At 38.9% G+C, this 16372-nt stretch overlaps 1 protein-coding gene across 1 annotated transcript in view; it reads right to left on the bottom strand.

Moving 5' to 3' along the window:
- Positions 1-1590: 1590 nt before the first annotated feature.
- Positions 1591-16372, bottom strand: part of RAD54B (RAD54 homolog B) — a 49115-nt gene continuing 34333 nt past the window's right edge. Inside the window, exons 7-15 of the mRNA XM_084864698.1 lie at positions 15083-15308; positions 14604-14811; positions 11205-11344; positions 9623-9913; positions 8314-8489; positions 6150-6411; positions 4699-4765; positions 4031-4231; positions 1591-2654 (exon numbers count right to left, since the gene is read on the bottom strand). Coding sequence (XP_084720824.1) covers positions 2437-2654; positions 4031-4231; positions 4699-4765; positions 6150-6411; positions 8314-8489; positions 9623-9913; positions 11205-11344; positions 14604-14811; positions 15083-15308 — 1789 coding nt within the window. The 3' untranslated portion in view covers positions 1591-2436. The remainder of the gene's footprint in view (positions 2655-4030; positions 4232-4698; positions 4766-6149; positions 6412-8313; positions 8490-9622; positions 9914-11204; positions 11345-14603; positions 14812-15082; positions 15309-16372) is intronic.

Raw genomic sequence — 16372 nt, 5'->3', positions numbered from 1 at the left:
ATTAGTGCATACACAAAATAGAGTGCTTCTCAGCTTTTTAAATGGCTGAACAAACAACACAGATAAGTATTAAGACAACAAAGAACCCAGACAAAAAAGAAGAAATACTTTAATTTTTTTTAAATTGTATTTTTTAATGAGCACTTTGGTAGGCATAAATAGAACCAAAACATTCCTTTATTTTATTTTATTTTTACTTATGGAATAAACATTAAGGTTCCCGAGTTTTCAAAGCCATCTGACAAAGAATTCCTTAATGTTTATGGAAGAGAAATGAAAAATAGTTACTGAAGGACTCCCAAGCCTTCTCAATAAAACAAGGGATTTTTCATTCATGCAAGTCAGTTCATTAAACCTATCTTCAGCTTACAACAACTAAAGTGTTACTTTTTCTCAACAGTCTGTGCATTCGATCAGTTTTTAAAAGGTTGGTCACTTTTTATTTACTTTATCATTTAATACCTACCCCCACAACCCACGGGGGGTGGGAATAAGTGTGAGACTCTGGTAATATAAAATGCTCCTGGAAAAATCCTGTCAGTCATATTGGTAGCTAGTGGCCTGCCCATTTTTACAGCTGTCACAGCAGCAGCCTATGAAAACAGAGAGCTCTGTGCTTTCAGCATGCCTGGAGTGCCTACTGCGTTGAGTCAATTGTGATCTGTTGCTGCCACCAGCAGGTCGTGGCCACAAAATGATATTTTCTCCTTTGTTTTTGTTTTATTTCCATCTCACCTCCAGATATTTCTTGCCCACCGAATCCTTAGATGAAATAACAAGTCTCTTTCGTGGGTATTCTTCAGTAACAATGACTTCTAAAAATATATACTATACAAAACCTTTTCTTCCTTTTAGAAATACATCTAATCTTTTTCCTTGACTACTCTTCCTTCTTTCATTTTCCCTCATAATCCTTAATTTTTTCAGATCATTTTTCTGGTAAATGTATTCCTGTATTGTGCTTGTCCTTCAAAAACAAAAACGGCATGTCTGCAAACTGCTTTAGATCCAATATATTAATTTGGGACCAACTCAGAGGAACAGCACCATCTGTTGATAATACACATTGTTGATTGCAAGTTACGAATTTCCTAAGAATCCCAAAACACCAATCAGAAAGAATATATGCATCCCAATTTTCATAGCAGTGTGATTTACAATAACTCAGATGCAGAAACAGCCCAAGTGCCATGACTAGATGAGTGGATAAAGAAGCTGTGGTAGCTAGCCTAGCCGACTGACTCAGTGGTTAGCGCGTCAGCTCGTGGACTGAAGGGTCAAGGTTCGAATCCGGTCAAGGGCATGTACCGCAGTTGCAGGCTCATCCCCAGCACCACTCAGGATGCATGCGGTTTCCTGAGTTTTTTGAGTTTCTCTCACAGTGATGTTTCTTTCTGAGTTTCCCTCACAGTGATGTTTCTTTCTCTGCCTTTTCCTCTCCCCTTCCACTCTCTCTAAAAATCAATGGAAAAAATATGCTTGGGTGAGGATTAAAAAACAAAAGAGCTATGGCACAGTTACACATTCACACAGTGGCTGTATATATTTAAAAAAAAAAAAAAAAAAAAAAAAGGAATGCTTACCATTTGTGAAAGCATGGATGGACCTGGAGATTATTAAACTAAATTATAGTTTAAATTTATCAAGTTATTCAATTATCTGACACATTTATTGTCTAATGTTCCTAATCAGATTAGATTTTCCAAAAACAGGTATTTTACCATTTTTAATAATCCTTATGAAAATTTCTTACTAGATCCTTGATAAAAGTGCATTAATTATGGAATTACTAATAAACAATTATATAATGATAGATGTCTTTAATGTTTTAACATTAAAGAATACATGCCCTACCTTGTTTGGCTCAGTGGATAGAGCATCAGCTTGCAGACTGAAGGGTCCTGGGTTTGATTCGGTCAAAGGCACATACATGCCTGGGTTTTGGGCTCAATCCCCAGCAGGGGGCATGCAGGAGGCAGCTGATCAATGATTCTCTCTCATCATTGATGTTTCTATCTCTCCCTCTCCCTTCCTCTCTGAAATCGATAAAAATAATTTTTAAGAAAAAAATACGTATATAAAAAATTAAACAATAGTGCTGTATTAAAACTCTGATACACTTTGCAACAAATTTATTATTGTAATATAAGTAATTCTATCCAGGACATCTCAGGGAAGGCAGAGATGGCTGGGTAGGTGGGAAGAGATCAACTTGTATGCATATATGCACAAAAACAGACAATAGGGTGGTGAGGGCCTGGGTGGGGGACAGGAGCAGGCTAGAACGAGTCGATGGGGGAAAAAAGGGACATAAATAATACTTTCAACAATAAGGATTTAATTAAATAAGTAAATTCTAATAGTTTTCAAAACTTACATTTAATTAACCGTTATTTTTTAAAGGGGGGCAAGGGAACGTCATGAAGTGCTCTTTCATTACAGAGCAGTATTCTGATTGGTTATATTCTGAAAAAAGAACGACACATTTTCTCTTATTCTTTCAAGAAAAGGGTCTTTAAGATTTAACTGATCTCCAGAAAAGTGTTTCCACTGCTTCAGCTGTGACATGGAGAGAGGTTTCCGGGAGTCAGGCCTCTTGTGATGTGGGCCAAGCTGACAATTTCTAGAGACAGGGAATTTTTCCAGTGAATCACCTGCAATAAGTAAAAGAATGAGAAAATCCTTAAGCCAACCAATACTCTACTACATACAATACTTTTTATTTTATGATATGAGTTTATGCAATTTATTACATTTTGTTCTCTAATCTCAAGGACTTCTGGTCTAATAGGAGACATACAATAACAAATAATCATCCAAAGATATGTTACAGGGCTGCAAACCCTTATCTAACACCTTTGGGATTAGATATATTTCCAAATTCACAATTGGAACAATCTGGGACAACATTCCATAATCAAGCCCATTATACAGAATATTTAGAATGAAGTAATAAAAAAACTGCACATGAAAATTATAAGATCCAGCCTTGTGGAAAATTCACAGCCTTAAATACCCATTTCATAAAAGAAAACTGAAAATCATTAAGCTAGGTATTCAACTTGAAAAATAAGAAAAAGAACAGGGTAAATACAATGAAAAAGGAAAAGAAGATAAAAGCAAAAATTGTTAAAATAGAAAACATAAAGTAGAGTATCCAATATTAATTTATATAAAATATAAAGTTTTCATGTCAGTCTTGTACAGTCTAACTTCTTAACCTACTCAAAATAATTTATCAAGTGTCTTCAAACTCTTAAACACTCAAGTCCCACTTGTGAATGGTGTTAATTATAGAGGACTGATGTATTTATTTGTTTGTTTGTTTATTCATTTACTTCCTCAAATGGGGATATTTTTTCATTGATATTTTTTCATTATAAAGGTGGAAGAGAGAGGGAAAGACAGAAATATCGATGTGAGAGAAACACATCGATTGGTTGCCTCCTGCATGAGCCCCGACCAGGGCCCGGGCCAGGGAGGAGCCTGCAACTGAGGTACGTGCCCTCGACCAGAATCGAACCCGGGACCTTTCGGTCACAGGCCAGCACTCTATCTACTGAGCCACACTGACTAGGCCAGGACTGACGTTTTCAGCTTCACTTAACCAGCACTAGCAGTTCACCAGGTACTGGGAAGTATGGTGGCCCTGCTAACCACCTCAGAAAGTATGTTCCCATCATGATTAAGGTCTACATAAATTAAACAAAGAGTAAGCTTACTCTGTCAAGTGTATGTTTTGAGGGTAATGGAAATAAAGGTTCTAATTCTGAAGCCATTATGCCAGAATTTGAAAGATTTCTCGAAGCTAAATTTCTCACAGCTGTTTCAGAAATAAGAAGCGAAATGAAGAGATTAATGTTCTAGTTAATATTTTCTCAAAAACTGATCTGCCCTCTGACTTGCAGGGGGGGAAAAATCAACATATACAAATGGTAAATATTGTAGTTATTCTGTATTTAAATACTTTCAACTGCTGCAGAGAAATAAATGAACTTTACCATCCTAACAGAATTAACATACAACAAACCTGCATGGTCTCGTTCTCCTGCACATTCACAGTCAAGCAGGTCATGAGTCACACAGTGGGAGCTTTCGTGTAACGTGAACAAATCTTTAAGCTCCTCTACTGAAAACTGGATGTGCTCAGATGTCTTAGCCAGGTCTACAACTGCCCCAGAGAGACCTTGCTTACTGATCTGCCTTTGATAGATCTTTTCTTCTATTGTACCTGCAGAGAAAGCAATCATTAGACTCACTGCAGATCCTCACGCCTGTTATTTCTGCAGGGTAAAGTATGGTTAGCATATAGTTAACAGAAGAACAATAATTCCTAACACGGAAGCACAGATGAACAACAACAATAATACTTTTTATACTAGAGGCCCGTTGCACGAAGATTCATGCAAGAATAGGCCTTCCTTCCCCTGGTTTAGCTCCCTCTGCCCCCCTCTCCTTCCCCCCCCCCCCCCCCCCCCCCCCGCTGCTCTCCCCATCATAGTAGGAGTCCTGCACCGTCTGCTGCTCTGCATCTGCATATGCAAATTAACCTGTCATCTATGCTGGGTTAATTTGCATACTCACTCCTGATTGTCTGCTGCGCATTGCAGAGGTATGTATGGTCAATTTGCATATTTCTCTTTTATTAGTGTAGCTTATTTAAAGGGATACATTTTTGGCACATTGAAGGGTTATTACCTGTAGTTAGGAGTCTGTAAATATGTACTGGATGTTTCTGACCATCTCTCCACACTCTAGACATTGCCTTAGAAAATAAATGAGAATTCTGAGAGTACAGTTGAAACTAATAGTCTTTCCCCCCCACAAGCAATTTGCATTAATACATTTAAGATTAAGAATTCTTGAGTTTATTTATAGCTTCAAAAAACAAAGCCCAGGCATGTCAAAGCATTTTCCACTTCCTATCTTTTTCCTGAGAAAAAAGGAAGGCATGGACACCCACTGTAGGGCTGTAAAATAACTAGAGGGATGTCAACAGAGAATGGCACAGTGGGTTTAGATAGCAAAAATGCAAAGAACTTCCCCGGTCGTTTGCTCAGTGGTTAGAACACTGGCCCATGGACCTAAGGGGTCACAGGTTCGATTACCGGTCAAGGGTACATACTTCAGTTGCAGGTTTGATCCCTGGCCGGGTCAGGGCACATGCAGGAGGCAACCATTCAATGTGTCTCTGTCACATCAGATGTTTCTCTCTCTCTCTCTCCCTCTCCCTCTTGTATTTCCCAAAGAAAGGTCTGGCCTTCCTACCAGCTGCAACTAGATAACCTCTAAGCCTTTGAAGTGTCCTGCCTGATAAAGGGTCTCTGTTTAGCTGGGGCCTTGCAGCCACTAGATTTTTTATGCTAACAATGTGATTTAGGCCGTGTCCTGTCAGTTTGCCTTCTGGTGAAGTTGGAGAAAGAATACTGAGGTCAGTCACTCCAGTATTTCATGCCTACGTGAGCACCAACAAAAACTCTGGACACAGAGATGCGAATGAACTTCTGTTTGACGGTACTCATCGATGCTGGGGAAATTAAGTGTTGTCCACAGAACTCCAGTAGGGAAGGAAAAAGGGAAGCTTGTGCCTGGTCTCTACCCCATGTACCTTTTATCTTTACTAATTTTAACCTGTCTTTTCACTGTAATAAAAACACAGATACCAACTGTGGTGCGAATCTGTAAGTAGAAATCTTAAGATACATAAAGATACATCATCAGCATTTACCATACATCATCATCTTTGTATCCCCAGCAGGTGTATCCCCAGCAGGCATTCTGTAATGTTTATTTAATGCATAAGAACTAGTCCTACCCCGCCGGGACCGGTTTGGCTCAATGGATAGAGCATTGGCTTGGGGACTGAAAGGTCCCGGGTTCGATTCCCGTCAAGGGCATGTACCTTGGCTTGGGCATATCCCCAGTAGGGGGTGTGCAAGAGGCAGCTGATCGATGACACTCTCTCATCGATGTTTCTGACTCTCTCTCTCCCTTCCTCTCTGTACAAAATCAATAAAATATATTAAAAAAAAAAAAAGAATTATCTGGGCAATCACATTCTAAGTTATGTAAATGTTTAATCACTATGTTATACACCTGCAATTAATAAAATAAAAAAATAAGTAAAAAACAAAAAGAACTAGTCCTACCTGGATATCCGTGGCTGGGTTCCAATCAATGTCATAGAGAATTAAGTGAGATCCTCCAATAAGGTTAAGTCCCACGCCACCAGCTTTTGAACTTAATAAAAAAATGAAATCAGAAGAGTATTTACTATTGAAGCCATCAACAATTTGCTGCCTTTGAGAGACTGGTGTCTGTCCATCAAGTCTTGTATAAGCATATCCATGACGCTTACATACTTCTTGTAAAATATTCAGAGTTTGTGTGTAGTTGGATACCAACACCACCCTGTCAATCAAAAAGAAAGACTCTTGGTATATTTGAAGAAAATTGCCAAATAATATTATCACTGATATTTATAGAACATGCAACAATGGCCGTATTCATTAAAACTCAGGTTCTCCTTCAAATTCAATTTTAAAGTTTATATATAAGAGATTTTCCAGTTTTAAGATAGTGAAGTAAAAACTTTTCTGCCTTCTTCATTTCTCTAAAGTCACCCTAAAAACAGCCGGATAATGAGAAACAGAAATACAAACTCTATCTTTGAAGTTTTTTTAAAGGAACATTTACATACGAAAACAGAAAATGATGAAATACGGTAGTGATCTACTTATGAGTACAGAGAAGGTGAAACCTTAGTGCCCAAAGAGGGAGATTCCAATAAGAAACAAGTGCAAGTTCATTCACCTGAGAATCTTCTTAAGGTACCCCAGAAGGAAGGAGACTGGAGTGCTGACAAGAGAACTGATAACTGAACCCAGGCCCTAGCCCATGTAACCAGTTGACTTTTCTTTCTCAAATACAATGCTTGTTGTCTGGAGAAGGTAAACCAAAGAAACAGACTAGAGAACTTCAAGGGACAGGGATGTAATGACTAATCAGAATGAAAGTATGCATACATAAGGTCCCCTATAACAGGAGCAGCAGCCAGGCATCCCTCTTACATCCCATCCCAGGAAAGGTATTATTGGGAGATTAATCTCTGAGACTACATGAATGGCCCCACAGAAGAGATCCACAGAGATAAATAAAGAAGCCAACTCGCTGCCTAATTACCCAATGAGGTGAACAATACACAAGTCTTACCCATGCACACACAACTTTCAATAAGTTTTACTGCCTCACTCCAAAATATAAATGGACACTACAAGTCACATCTATTTACAGTGAGTCTCCAACATTAAAAGTAGAACAAAAAAGGAGAAACCCGAATAAAACAGCAATAGAGAAAACATCCTCAAGTAAGAGATAACATTCACAAGAAGAGGAGGCAATTTAAAAAGTCAAGAATGAGGGAAATACCTTGTAAATTCAAAATGATAGCCAAGTTGTAATTTTCACTGGAGATTTTGCAGATAACAAAAGAGAGTCTGCCCAGAAATAGGTTCAAAAGGAATGTAATGACTAATAAAAAAGAAAAGAATTAGATTTAGATGTCCATTAAAGAGTTAGAAAGAAGGATGTGGGAACTAGAACAGAGGGCTGGACGAGAGAGACAAACTTGGGATATATGGGAGGTAGTTACAACTATGGGGAGTAGAGATATCCCAGAAAGAGTACTTAGAGCGAGAAGGAGGCTAAAGAGAAAACTCTAAGGGTTAGCAACATTTAAGGGATGTTTAAAAAATTAAAAAAAAAAAAAGAATTCTGAAAGAGCTTCAAGGTCAAGTTAGATGTTATAAGACTTCTCTAGGGTTGTTTTGTTTTGTTTTGAATATATGTGTTTATATTTATTTTTTTCTTAAATAAAAACTTATAGATGCTGATCATGCCCCCCAAAAAACAACTTATTTTTAATGTTTTCTTCTTTTGAAAGACAGGCGGGGCGGGGGAGTGAGGCCATACCCTAAACCAGTGTTTTTCAACCGCTGTTCCGCGGCACACTAGTGTGCCGCGAGATGTTGCCTGGTGTGCCGTAGGTGCAGACAAGACAAGAATTTTATAATTTTTCACTATTTTGTTTACTTAATATTTCATAATAAAGTAATTATAAAATACTTTCTTTGTGTTTATTTGATTCCTATTCAAGAGAATTACTTTATATATAGTCAATATAGGCACAGAGTTAAATTTTTTAACATTTTCTAATGGTGGTGTGCCTCGTGATTTTTTTCATGAAACAAGTGTGCCTTTGCCCAAAAAAGGTTGAAAAACACTGCCCTAAACCACAATTCCAGCAGCACTTACCTCTCAGTAGGACGAAGTTCGTGGATGACAGCTAAGAGCTTTGTCAGCACTTGTAGTTTTCCTGACTCCTCCTCGGTGAACGTGAGAGGGTTATAGTCAGCAGGGAACACATTTATCAAGCCTTCATACAAACTACTCTCTTCATTTTCATCCCCAGTTGAGCTACATTCTTTTTCCTATTGAAAAGAATGATTAACATTGGCTCACATTTATTTGCTTTTAATTGGAAGAGAAAAATGCTCAAAGTATGGGAGGAAAGATGAATATTAATAGCTTCCTGAAAAGACCAAGCGAACTATCATGTAAATATTGTTGTTAATTCTTACCCAAGGACATTTTCTCCATTGATTTTTAGAGAGAGTGGAAGGGAGAGTGAGAGGGGAAGAGAGGAAAATGAGAGAGAGAGAGAGAGAGAGAGACATCTATTTGAGAAAGACACATTGATTGGTTGCCTTCTGCACTTGCCCAACTGGGGCTGGGGATCGAACCTGCAACCCAGGTATGTGCCCTTGACCAGGAATCAAACTCACAACCCTTTGGTGCACAGGCCAACACTCTAACCACTGAGCACACTGGCCAGAGCATTGGTCATGTGTCCTTCTGAGTTCATTACAGAGCAGTTCTAATGCAGTATCCTAATGCCTACTGCCTTCACCCTACAAGTGCAGAATCACTGTCTGGATGTTAGGGGGAGGGGGGAGCTTTATTTCTTTATAATAAATTTCAAAATTTATTTAAGTCTGCCATTTCTTTCACAGGAAAAAAAGGGCTTAGCCATTAAAAATGGTATGCCAGGCCACAAAATATACAAAATTATAAGGCTTTTGATACATATTATCTTCCATTTAATATCTTCCACAAAATATCTTCCATTTAACAATTTGCATTCTAACCAACATATCATTTTTATTGTCTTTTTTTGTGACTTTCATACAAAAATCATGTGTTACCTTATAATGGCAAATTTTGTATTTGTTAGCACCAAAAGAACAAAACTGACCGGCTATCTTAATAAAAGACAGGAAGAGAAACCATGACAAGGTACTAGACAAGGTACCAAAGGGCCTGGGGCACGGTTTGGAAGGCAGAGCCTCAAACCCACTCCATCCCTAGTTCAGCTCTGCGAATGCGGATATGCTCTGAAAAACAAGCAGGCTGGGCCTGCTCAAGGGCAGAACCGTCCTGAAGAGACTCAGATCCTTGGGGAAACCCACAAATACAGCCCCAGGAATTGGTCCGCTCTGCCCTCTTAGAGTCACATGATGGAGAACCCTCAGCTCACAGCCTGACAGTCTCCCACGCTGCTCACCTTTATGGAGTTGAACAAGAGGCAGGGGTGATTGCACAGCTTTTTAAGAGCGCCTATGCATATCAGATGAGGACTGCTTTCCGACGTGCCCTGAAGACAGAACCTCACAGCCTGAGAATTCAACAGCTTCTGATAAAGTTCAAGCTGCAGCGCCCCTGGTCGGCAAAAGACTACATTCTCTATTTTCGGGGGAAGGTATTTATTTATGACCTCCTGGGTTCTTCTGAGGAAGAAGAGTCCAGTGAGGCAAACAAGTTCAGCTGCTCTTCTCTCTCCCAACTCCTTTTCTTCCTGTGAAAGAAAGAGCAGACTTAGAGCTGACTGGCAGTTTAAATGAACATTAAATATTTTATAATGATAAACTAGTTACTTTAATTCAGATTTTTGATTCATCAGAATAAATGAAATACAAGTCTGTGAAAGGAAAACCAACGATCATCTCTTTAAATGTTCAGCATAATCATTTAATTAAGTGAAGTCACAATTACCTAAATTTTTGATTGTTTGGCTATTTGGCACCAGTGAGAGCAACCAGAAATCTATAATCTACAAACTTAATTATTCTGAAAGGAAGTTTTTATGTGAATACTGTAATGGTACAGTCTTAAAATCAAAGCAAAGAGCTGATACAGCAAAGTCTTGTAAGCAAATACTTTGACAAGTTATTGATCCTAAAATTAACCTATAGGAAATTACTGGCACAAAGCACTACTGATTCTTTCCAAATCATTACACATTACTCATTAAATAATAGTACAGTTTTAAAATCAAAATTCAGTACAAGTAAAACATGTCCCAAATGGAAGAATATAATAAAACTCCAGAAAAAGAACTAAACAAAATGGGGACGAACAATCTACCAGATGCAGTTTAAAACACTGGCTATATAGAATCTTTAGAGCAGTGGTTCTCAACCTTTCTAATGCCGTGACCCTTTAATACAGTTCCTCATGTTGTGGTGACCCCCAACCATAAAATTATTTTCGTTGCTACTTCATAACTGTAATTTTGCTACTGTGATAAATCTGCCCCCCTCTCTCTCTCTCTATCTCATCTTCTCTCCGCCTCCCTTCCATTCTCTCTGAAAATCAACGGGGAAAATATATGTTTTTGGTGATTTTAGAGAGAGAGAAAGGGAGAGGGAGAATCATCGATGTGAGAGAGAAACATCAATCAGTAGCTTCCTATATACACCCTGATCAGGGCTCAAACTCACAGCTTGGGTATGCGTCCTGACCAGGTTTCAAACCCATTGACCTTTTGGTGTGTAGAACGATGCTCCAACCAACGGAGCCACACTGGCAAGGGCCACTTTGGTTTACTTTTCAATGCCAGTAAGGATGAGCATTTTAAATGTTTACTACCAATTATAGTTCTTTCTATCTGAAGTACCTATTTATGAAATTTTTAAAAATCATACCATAATTTTCTAAAATAAGAAATATAAGAGTTCAAGAATTGTGAGGGGGAAAATTAACTATACTAATTTAATTTTTCCTCAATTAAAACTATCCAAGTTATAGAGAATTTCCCCAGGCATACTGCTCTTTTTTTAACCAAAATTTATTAAAATAAATTATACCTTAGAAGCAGAAGGTTGTCTCGATATAATGATGGGTTCTTCATATATTTTTCTAAAAGATGACAAAGAGCCTAATATTCCTGGATTTACAAAATCAATTAATGCAAAAAACTCCTGCAGATCATTCTGAACTGGAGTACCTAGAGAGTTAAAAGTGATGAGGTCAAGTTTGTGTTTTACAATCACAGATCTATATAGACATTTTTACTTACTTCCTTAAACAGACTAACTGTAAGCAAAGTCCCTAAAACTGAGGACAAAAGAGCAGTCAGATCAAGTTGAAAAAAAATATACGAATAATTATATATGAAGTTTTAACTCTGGTTTTAACTGTGTACTAAATTCTTCTTTAGAACAGCATAGTGGCTGAGTGCAGGTTCTGGAGTCTGCGTGGGTTCAAATCCTACCTGCATCACTTACTCTCTGAGAGACCCTGAGCAAGTTACTTACCCCAGTTCTATTATTTGTAAAATGGGAATAATAATAGCAGCTCCTACAGTTGTATGGACCAAATGAGATAATCCTTATACTTACTTGGAACAGGGCCTACAGCACAATAAAGGTTCCATAATCCTTAGTAATTCTTAATATTATTATAACTGTGTGACTTGAGACAAATTGCCTTAGCTCTTCAAGTTATAAAAGTGGAAAGATAATACTTTCCCAGGGGTATTACAAAGAAGAAGAAAAATAGAGACGATGTATGTGAAGTGACCAGCACAGGGCCTGACATTTAATAAAACACTCAGTGAATGGCACCTGCTGTTACTGTCTTTCAAAGTCGCCAGATCGAAGTGGGATCTTCTAATCTGAAAGGCTGGCAGGCTGGAATGAATTAATATACCCTGCATATATTACATACTCAATAACTTTGGCTAACTAGTATTTAAAAGAACATTAGCATGCTTCAATAATTATAATATCAAAAGAACATATAAGTCAGCATAGTCCAAGAATATAACAGACTAGAAAAAAATTGTCCAAAGATATAAATAACAACATTCGTTTTTTAAAATGCACTTATTTCATTAACATAAACAATATGAATTTTACAATGTCAGAATTTAAGAATCACTTCCCTTCAAAACTAAATTGGTCAATTCCAGGTTGGACCAATGCTTACCAGTTGTGTTTTTTTTAACACAGCTAATCAGTTCTACATTTTTAAAAAAATATATATTTTATTGATTTTTTACAGAGAGGAAGGGAAAGAGATAGAGAGCCAGAAACATCGATGAGAAAGAGTCATCGATCAGTTGCCTCCTGCACACCTCCACTGGGGATATGCCCACAACCAAGGTACATGCCCTTGACTGGAATCGAACCCGGGACCCTTCAGTCCACAGGCCGACGCTCTATCCACTGAGCCAAACTGGTTTTGGCCAGTTCTACATTTTTAAACACATCATAGAAAGACTAGAGAAAATATATTTATGTTGTATGCATTTTGTTACACTTTGAAAAGAAAATCCATGACAATGACTAATAAAAATAGGGAGAATGGGAAAAGCAAGAAGGAAAAGGGAGAGAGATAAGGATTATTATGTCTGGCTTCCAGGCATTCATTTAGCCCTAACTGATGAACCCAAGATAATCATGATAGTCCCACCCTTTGCCAAAGACGTAAGGGTTTTGTCTCATACCGGGTTCCTCAGAAACAGAGCCTGAGGTAAGTATTTGGCTGCATATTATTTAGGGAGAGAGTGCTCTCGGGACAAAGAGAATAATGGAATCCAAAAACAGCAGAGGGAGAAAATAAGCAAGGATAGCCTCAAGCTAAATTATAGGGAGGCTGAGAGCATAAATTGTACCATCAGGTTGGTCCTGAAATTACTCTGAAGCAAGCAGGCTGGCATTTTTCCCTTTCCCTTTTATGAGTCAATCGCTGGCCAAGCTATAGGGGACAGAGTAAGCGCTTATTCAACCAGGGATCGTTCTCCAGAACACGCGGGGGACGGGAGTTGTTTAGTCAATAGTCACAGCAGCTAAGAGATGGGTGCAGCCAGAAAGGGGAGCCAGGAACGGCACCAACCGTTTCCACCACCGTCATCTGACCCACCCTGTCCAAGGAGACATGAGAGGAAGTGAGAGAGGGGCTTCTGGGGAAGTTTCCTCATTCTTGAAAAGAGAGAGAAACAGGCAGAGCCAGTCTCCGCTCTCCTTGGGGTATCACCACATCTGGAAGTGATGCCTGGAACTGCTGCAGTCACCTGCTACCAGCCCGGGGATGAGGCCAGCCCTGGCCCAGCGGGGGACAAAAAGAGCCAAAATCATCGTTGATATTGTTGAGCTGCTGTATCGCAGCTCTGAGCCTGCACTAGCTCTAGACTTCCAGTTACGTGGGAGAATAAGCACATTTAATTCAGATGTCGGTTACTTGTACCTGAAGTCACCCTAAGTCAGTGGTCGGCAAACCATGGCTCGCAAGCCACATGCGGCTCTTTGGCCCCTTGTGTCTCTTCCACAAAATACTACGGTCTGGGCAAGTCTATTTTGAAGAAGTGGCATTAGAAGGAGTTTAAGTTTAAAAATTTTGGCTCTCAAAAGAAATTTCAATCATTGTACTGTTGATATTTGGCTCTGTTGACTAATAAGTTTGCCGTACACTGTCCTAAGAGAAAGAGGTCACAAGAGAAAGAGGTCAAAGCAAAACTTAAAAAAAAAAAAAAAAAGTCGGAATACAAAAAGTGGTAAGACAAAAGGATTTCAAGAAGCAAAAAAGGAAAAACAGAAGTTATGTTGCCACAAGAGAAAGCAATATACTAGCCCAGGTGTCAGCAACCTGCGGCTCCGGAGCCACATGCGGCTCTTTTTGTTAAGTGAAAAAATCCTTTTTCTGCACGATCCGGTATATAGCATTAAGGTAAGAAACAATATATGCAGTATTATATTTGTTTTAAATGTCGCAATGGTTTTGCGGCTCCCAGGTTTTTTTTTTCCTTCAAAAACAGGTCCAAGTGGCTCTTTATGTCTTAAAGGTTGCCGACCCCTGTACTAGCCCAATGTCATCCTAAGAGGTCACAAAGGCTGTCTTGATTGCAGTCCCTAGCTCCCTGCTTGTAGGACTCTTCTCTCATTCTAGACGAGGTAGAACTTCTAGAAGAAGCTAAATAACTTAATGTGAATAAAAAGCCATGTCCCGTGACAAGAAAAAAAGGAAACGCTAATGATGTAAGTCAAGTTGGTATGTTTAGTGAAATTATTCAGAGCTTTGGGAGAGTTGAGGAATATCACATAGGGATTTGGAAAAGCAGTCCTACCACGGCTTTATTAGTATGGGCTTATTAGCACAAACTCCATTCAGTAACATGGGTTCATTGGATGCCAACCATCATATTACAAGTCATACATGTTCACTAAGCAGCCATTCCATGACCTCCACCCAAAGCGAGTACTGACCAGTCAGAATTACTCTTTTCTCACAGGCAAGGCTGAGGAGGGCTGTCGTGGTCTTGATGGCACTGTTCTTCAAGCGGTGCCCTTCGTCACAGATGAGGAGATCAAACCTTAGATTCTTAATCTGATCCAGGGAGCGAAGCAACATCTCATAACTGATAACCAGAACAGAATATAATGGAGATTTGATGAATTCTTCTACTTTGTGGTCCTAACAAAAGGAGAACATAATATTTCACAAATCTTGGGCAGAAACTGTACGAAATTAAATTTAAGCAGCCTATTTCCCACAGCCGTTAAGCAAGTATTAGAATATGTTAACTCAAAACCAAATTGTATGCCAAGATTCCATTTTCCTGCAAAGGAGGGGGAGAGTTACAAACACTTGAGAAACTGCCCCATTAGAGAGTGAAAACTGCAGAAATGATTTGAAAAACTGCAGATGTAGACAATGACCAAGGCTAAACTTTTAAGTCTCTTACCTGATCAACAGTAAATATCTTGATCCTTTCACTTCCTAACCATTTTTGAAATTCTCTCCTCCAATTATTCACCAAACTTCCAGGGGTGACAATAAGTGTCTTCTTTATTATCGGCTTGCCTCCATAGGGTCCCTGGCACTGGAGGGTCCAGATGAGTGAAATACATTGCAGTGTCTTCCCTAAACCCATTTCATCAGCAAGAATAGCTCCACATCTGCCATTCACCCTGTTAGAAATAATTGTACTTTTTAAATCACAACAGGAAAATATTTTATGGCTATAAAATCCTCACTTGTTAGTCAAGAACCAGAAACTGATATTTTGTAATTAAAACAACTCTACTCCCTAAATACTTTATCTAGTTTTTCATCCAGCTGATTGTTATATCTCTTTTGCATTTTTGATAATTGTGCTCATTGTATATTTATTGTCTACGAAATTACTAAGACAAATCTGAAATTAGAGTTGAATCTAAATCATTTGTTACTAATATACATGTGTATATATACTTACATATATGTGTGTGTATATACACACACACACACACACACACATATCTATAGGCTAGAAATGAATCTCAACTTTATATTTGCACTAAAGGCCCGATGCATGAAAATTTATGTACTAAAGGGGGAGGGTTCCTCAGGCTGGGAGCCCTCAGGGGCGGGAGGCAACCTGGCAATCAGACACCCCTATCACACCTCTGTTGCTCCCACTGCCGGCAGTGCAAAGCCTCGGTCGGCCCTGGTTACCTGAGCCTCAGGCGGCCCTGGGCGGCTGGGCAGTTGCCATCCGAGGCTTGCTTGCACTTCAGGCCAGCCCTGGGTGGCTAAGGGGCTGAGGGCGGGTCCGGCCACACCTCACACCTGCCATCTTCCACTCCCAGCGGAGCTAAGGACTGAGGGACTCTGGCAGGGCTGAGGGGACTGGGTACTACCATCTTGTGGCTTTGGGTGCCGCCATCTTTGTGACAGCATGATGGTGAATTTGCGTATTCCCTCTTAATTATATAGGATATGAATACTTGACCTGTCTTCATCATTAACAGTTCAGCAGTGATTATCAGTCTTGTTAGTAGGTATCAAAACAGTTTAAAATATATTGTAATCTTAACCATTAAGAGTTATGGAGCTGTATTTGTGATTCTCTGATAGTAAATAAAAACTTCAACCAAAATATTTCTCTGCACTATAAGAAACATTAAATAATAAATATTTAATCTAATATACATAATTTACTAAGAGTCTGTTATCCTACAGATCTACTAGGTTAACACAACTTAAAATTAAG

The sequence above is a fragment of the Pipistrellus hanaki genome, assembly GCF_964339955.1.
Source record: "Pipistrellus hanaki genome assembly, chromosome: 17".
In the NCBI taxonomy this organism is placed as follows: domain Eukaryota; kingdom Metazoa; phylum Chordata; class Mammalia; order Chiroptera; family Vespertilionidae; genus Pipistrellus; species Pipistrellus hanaki.
The sequence above is the reverse complement of the archived record's forward strand: the minus strand, read 5'-3'. Positions and strand labels throughout refer to the sequence as shown.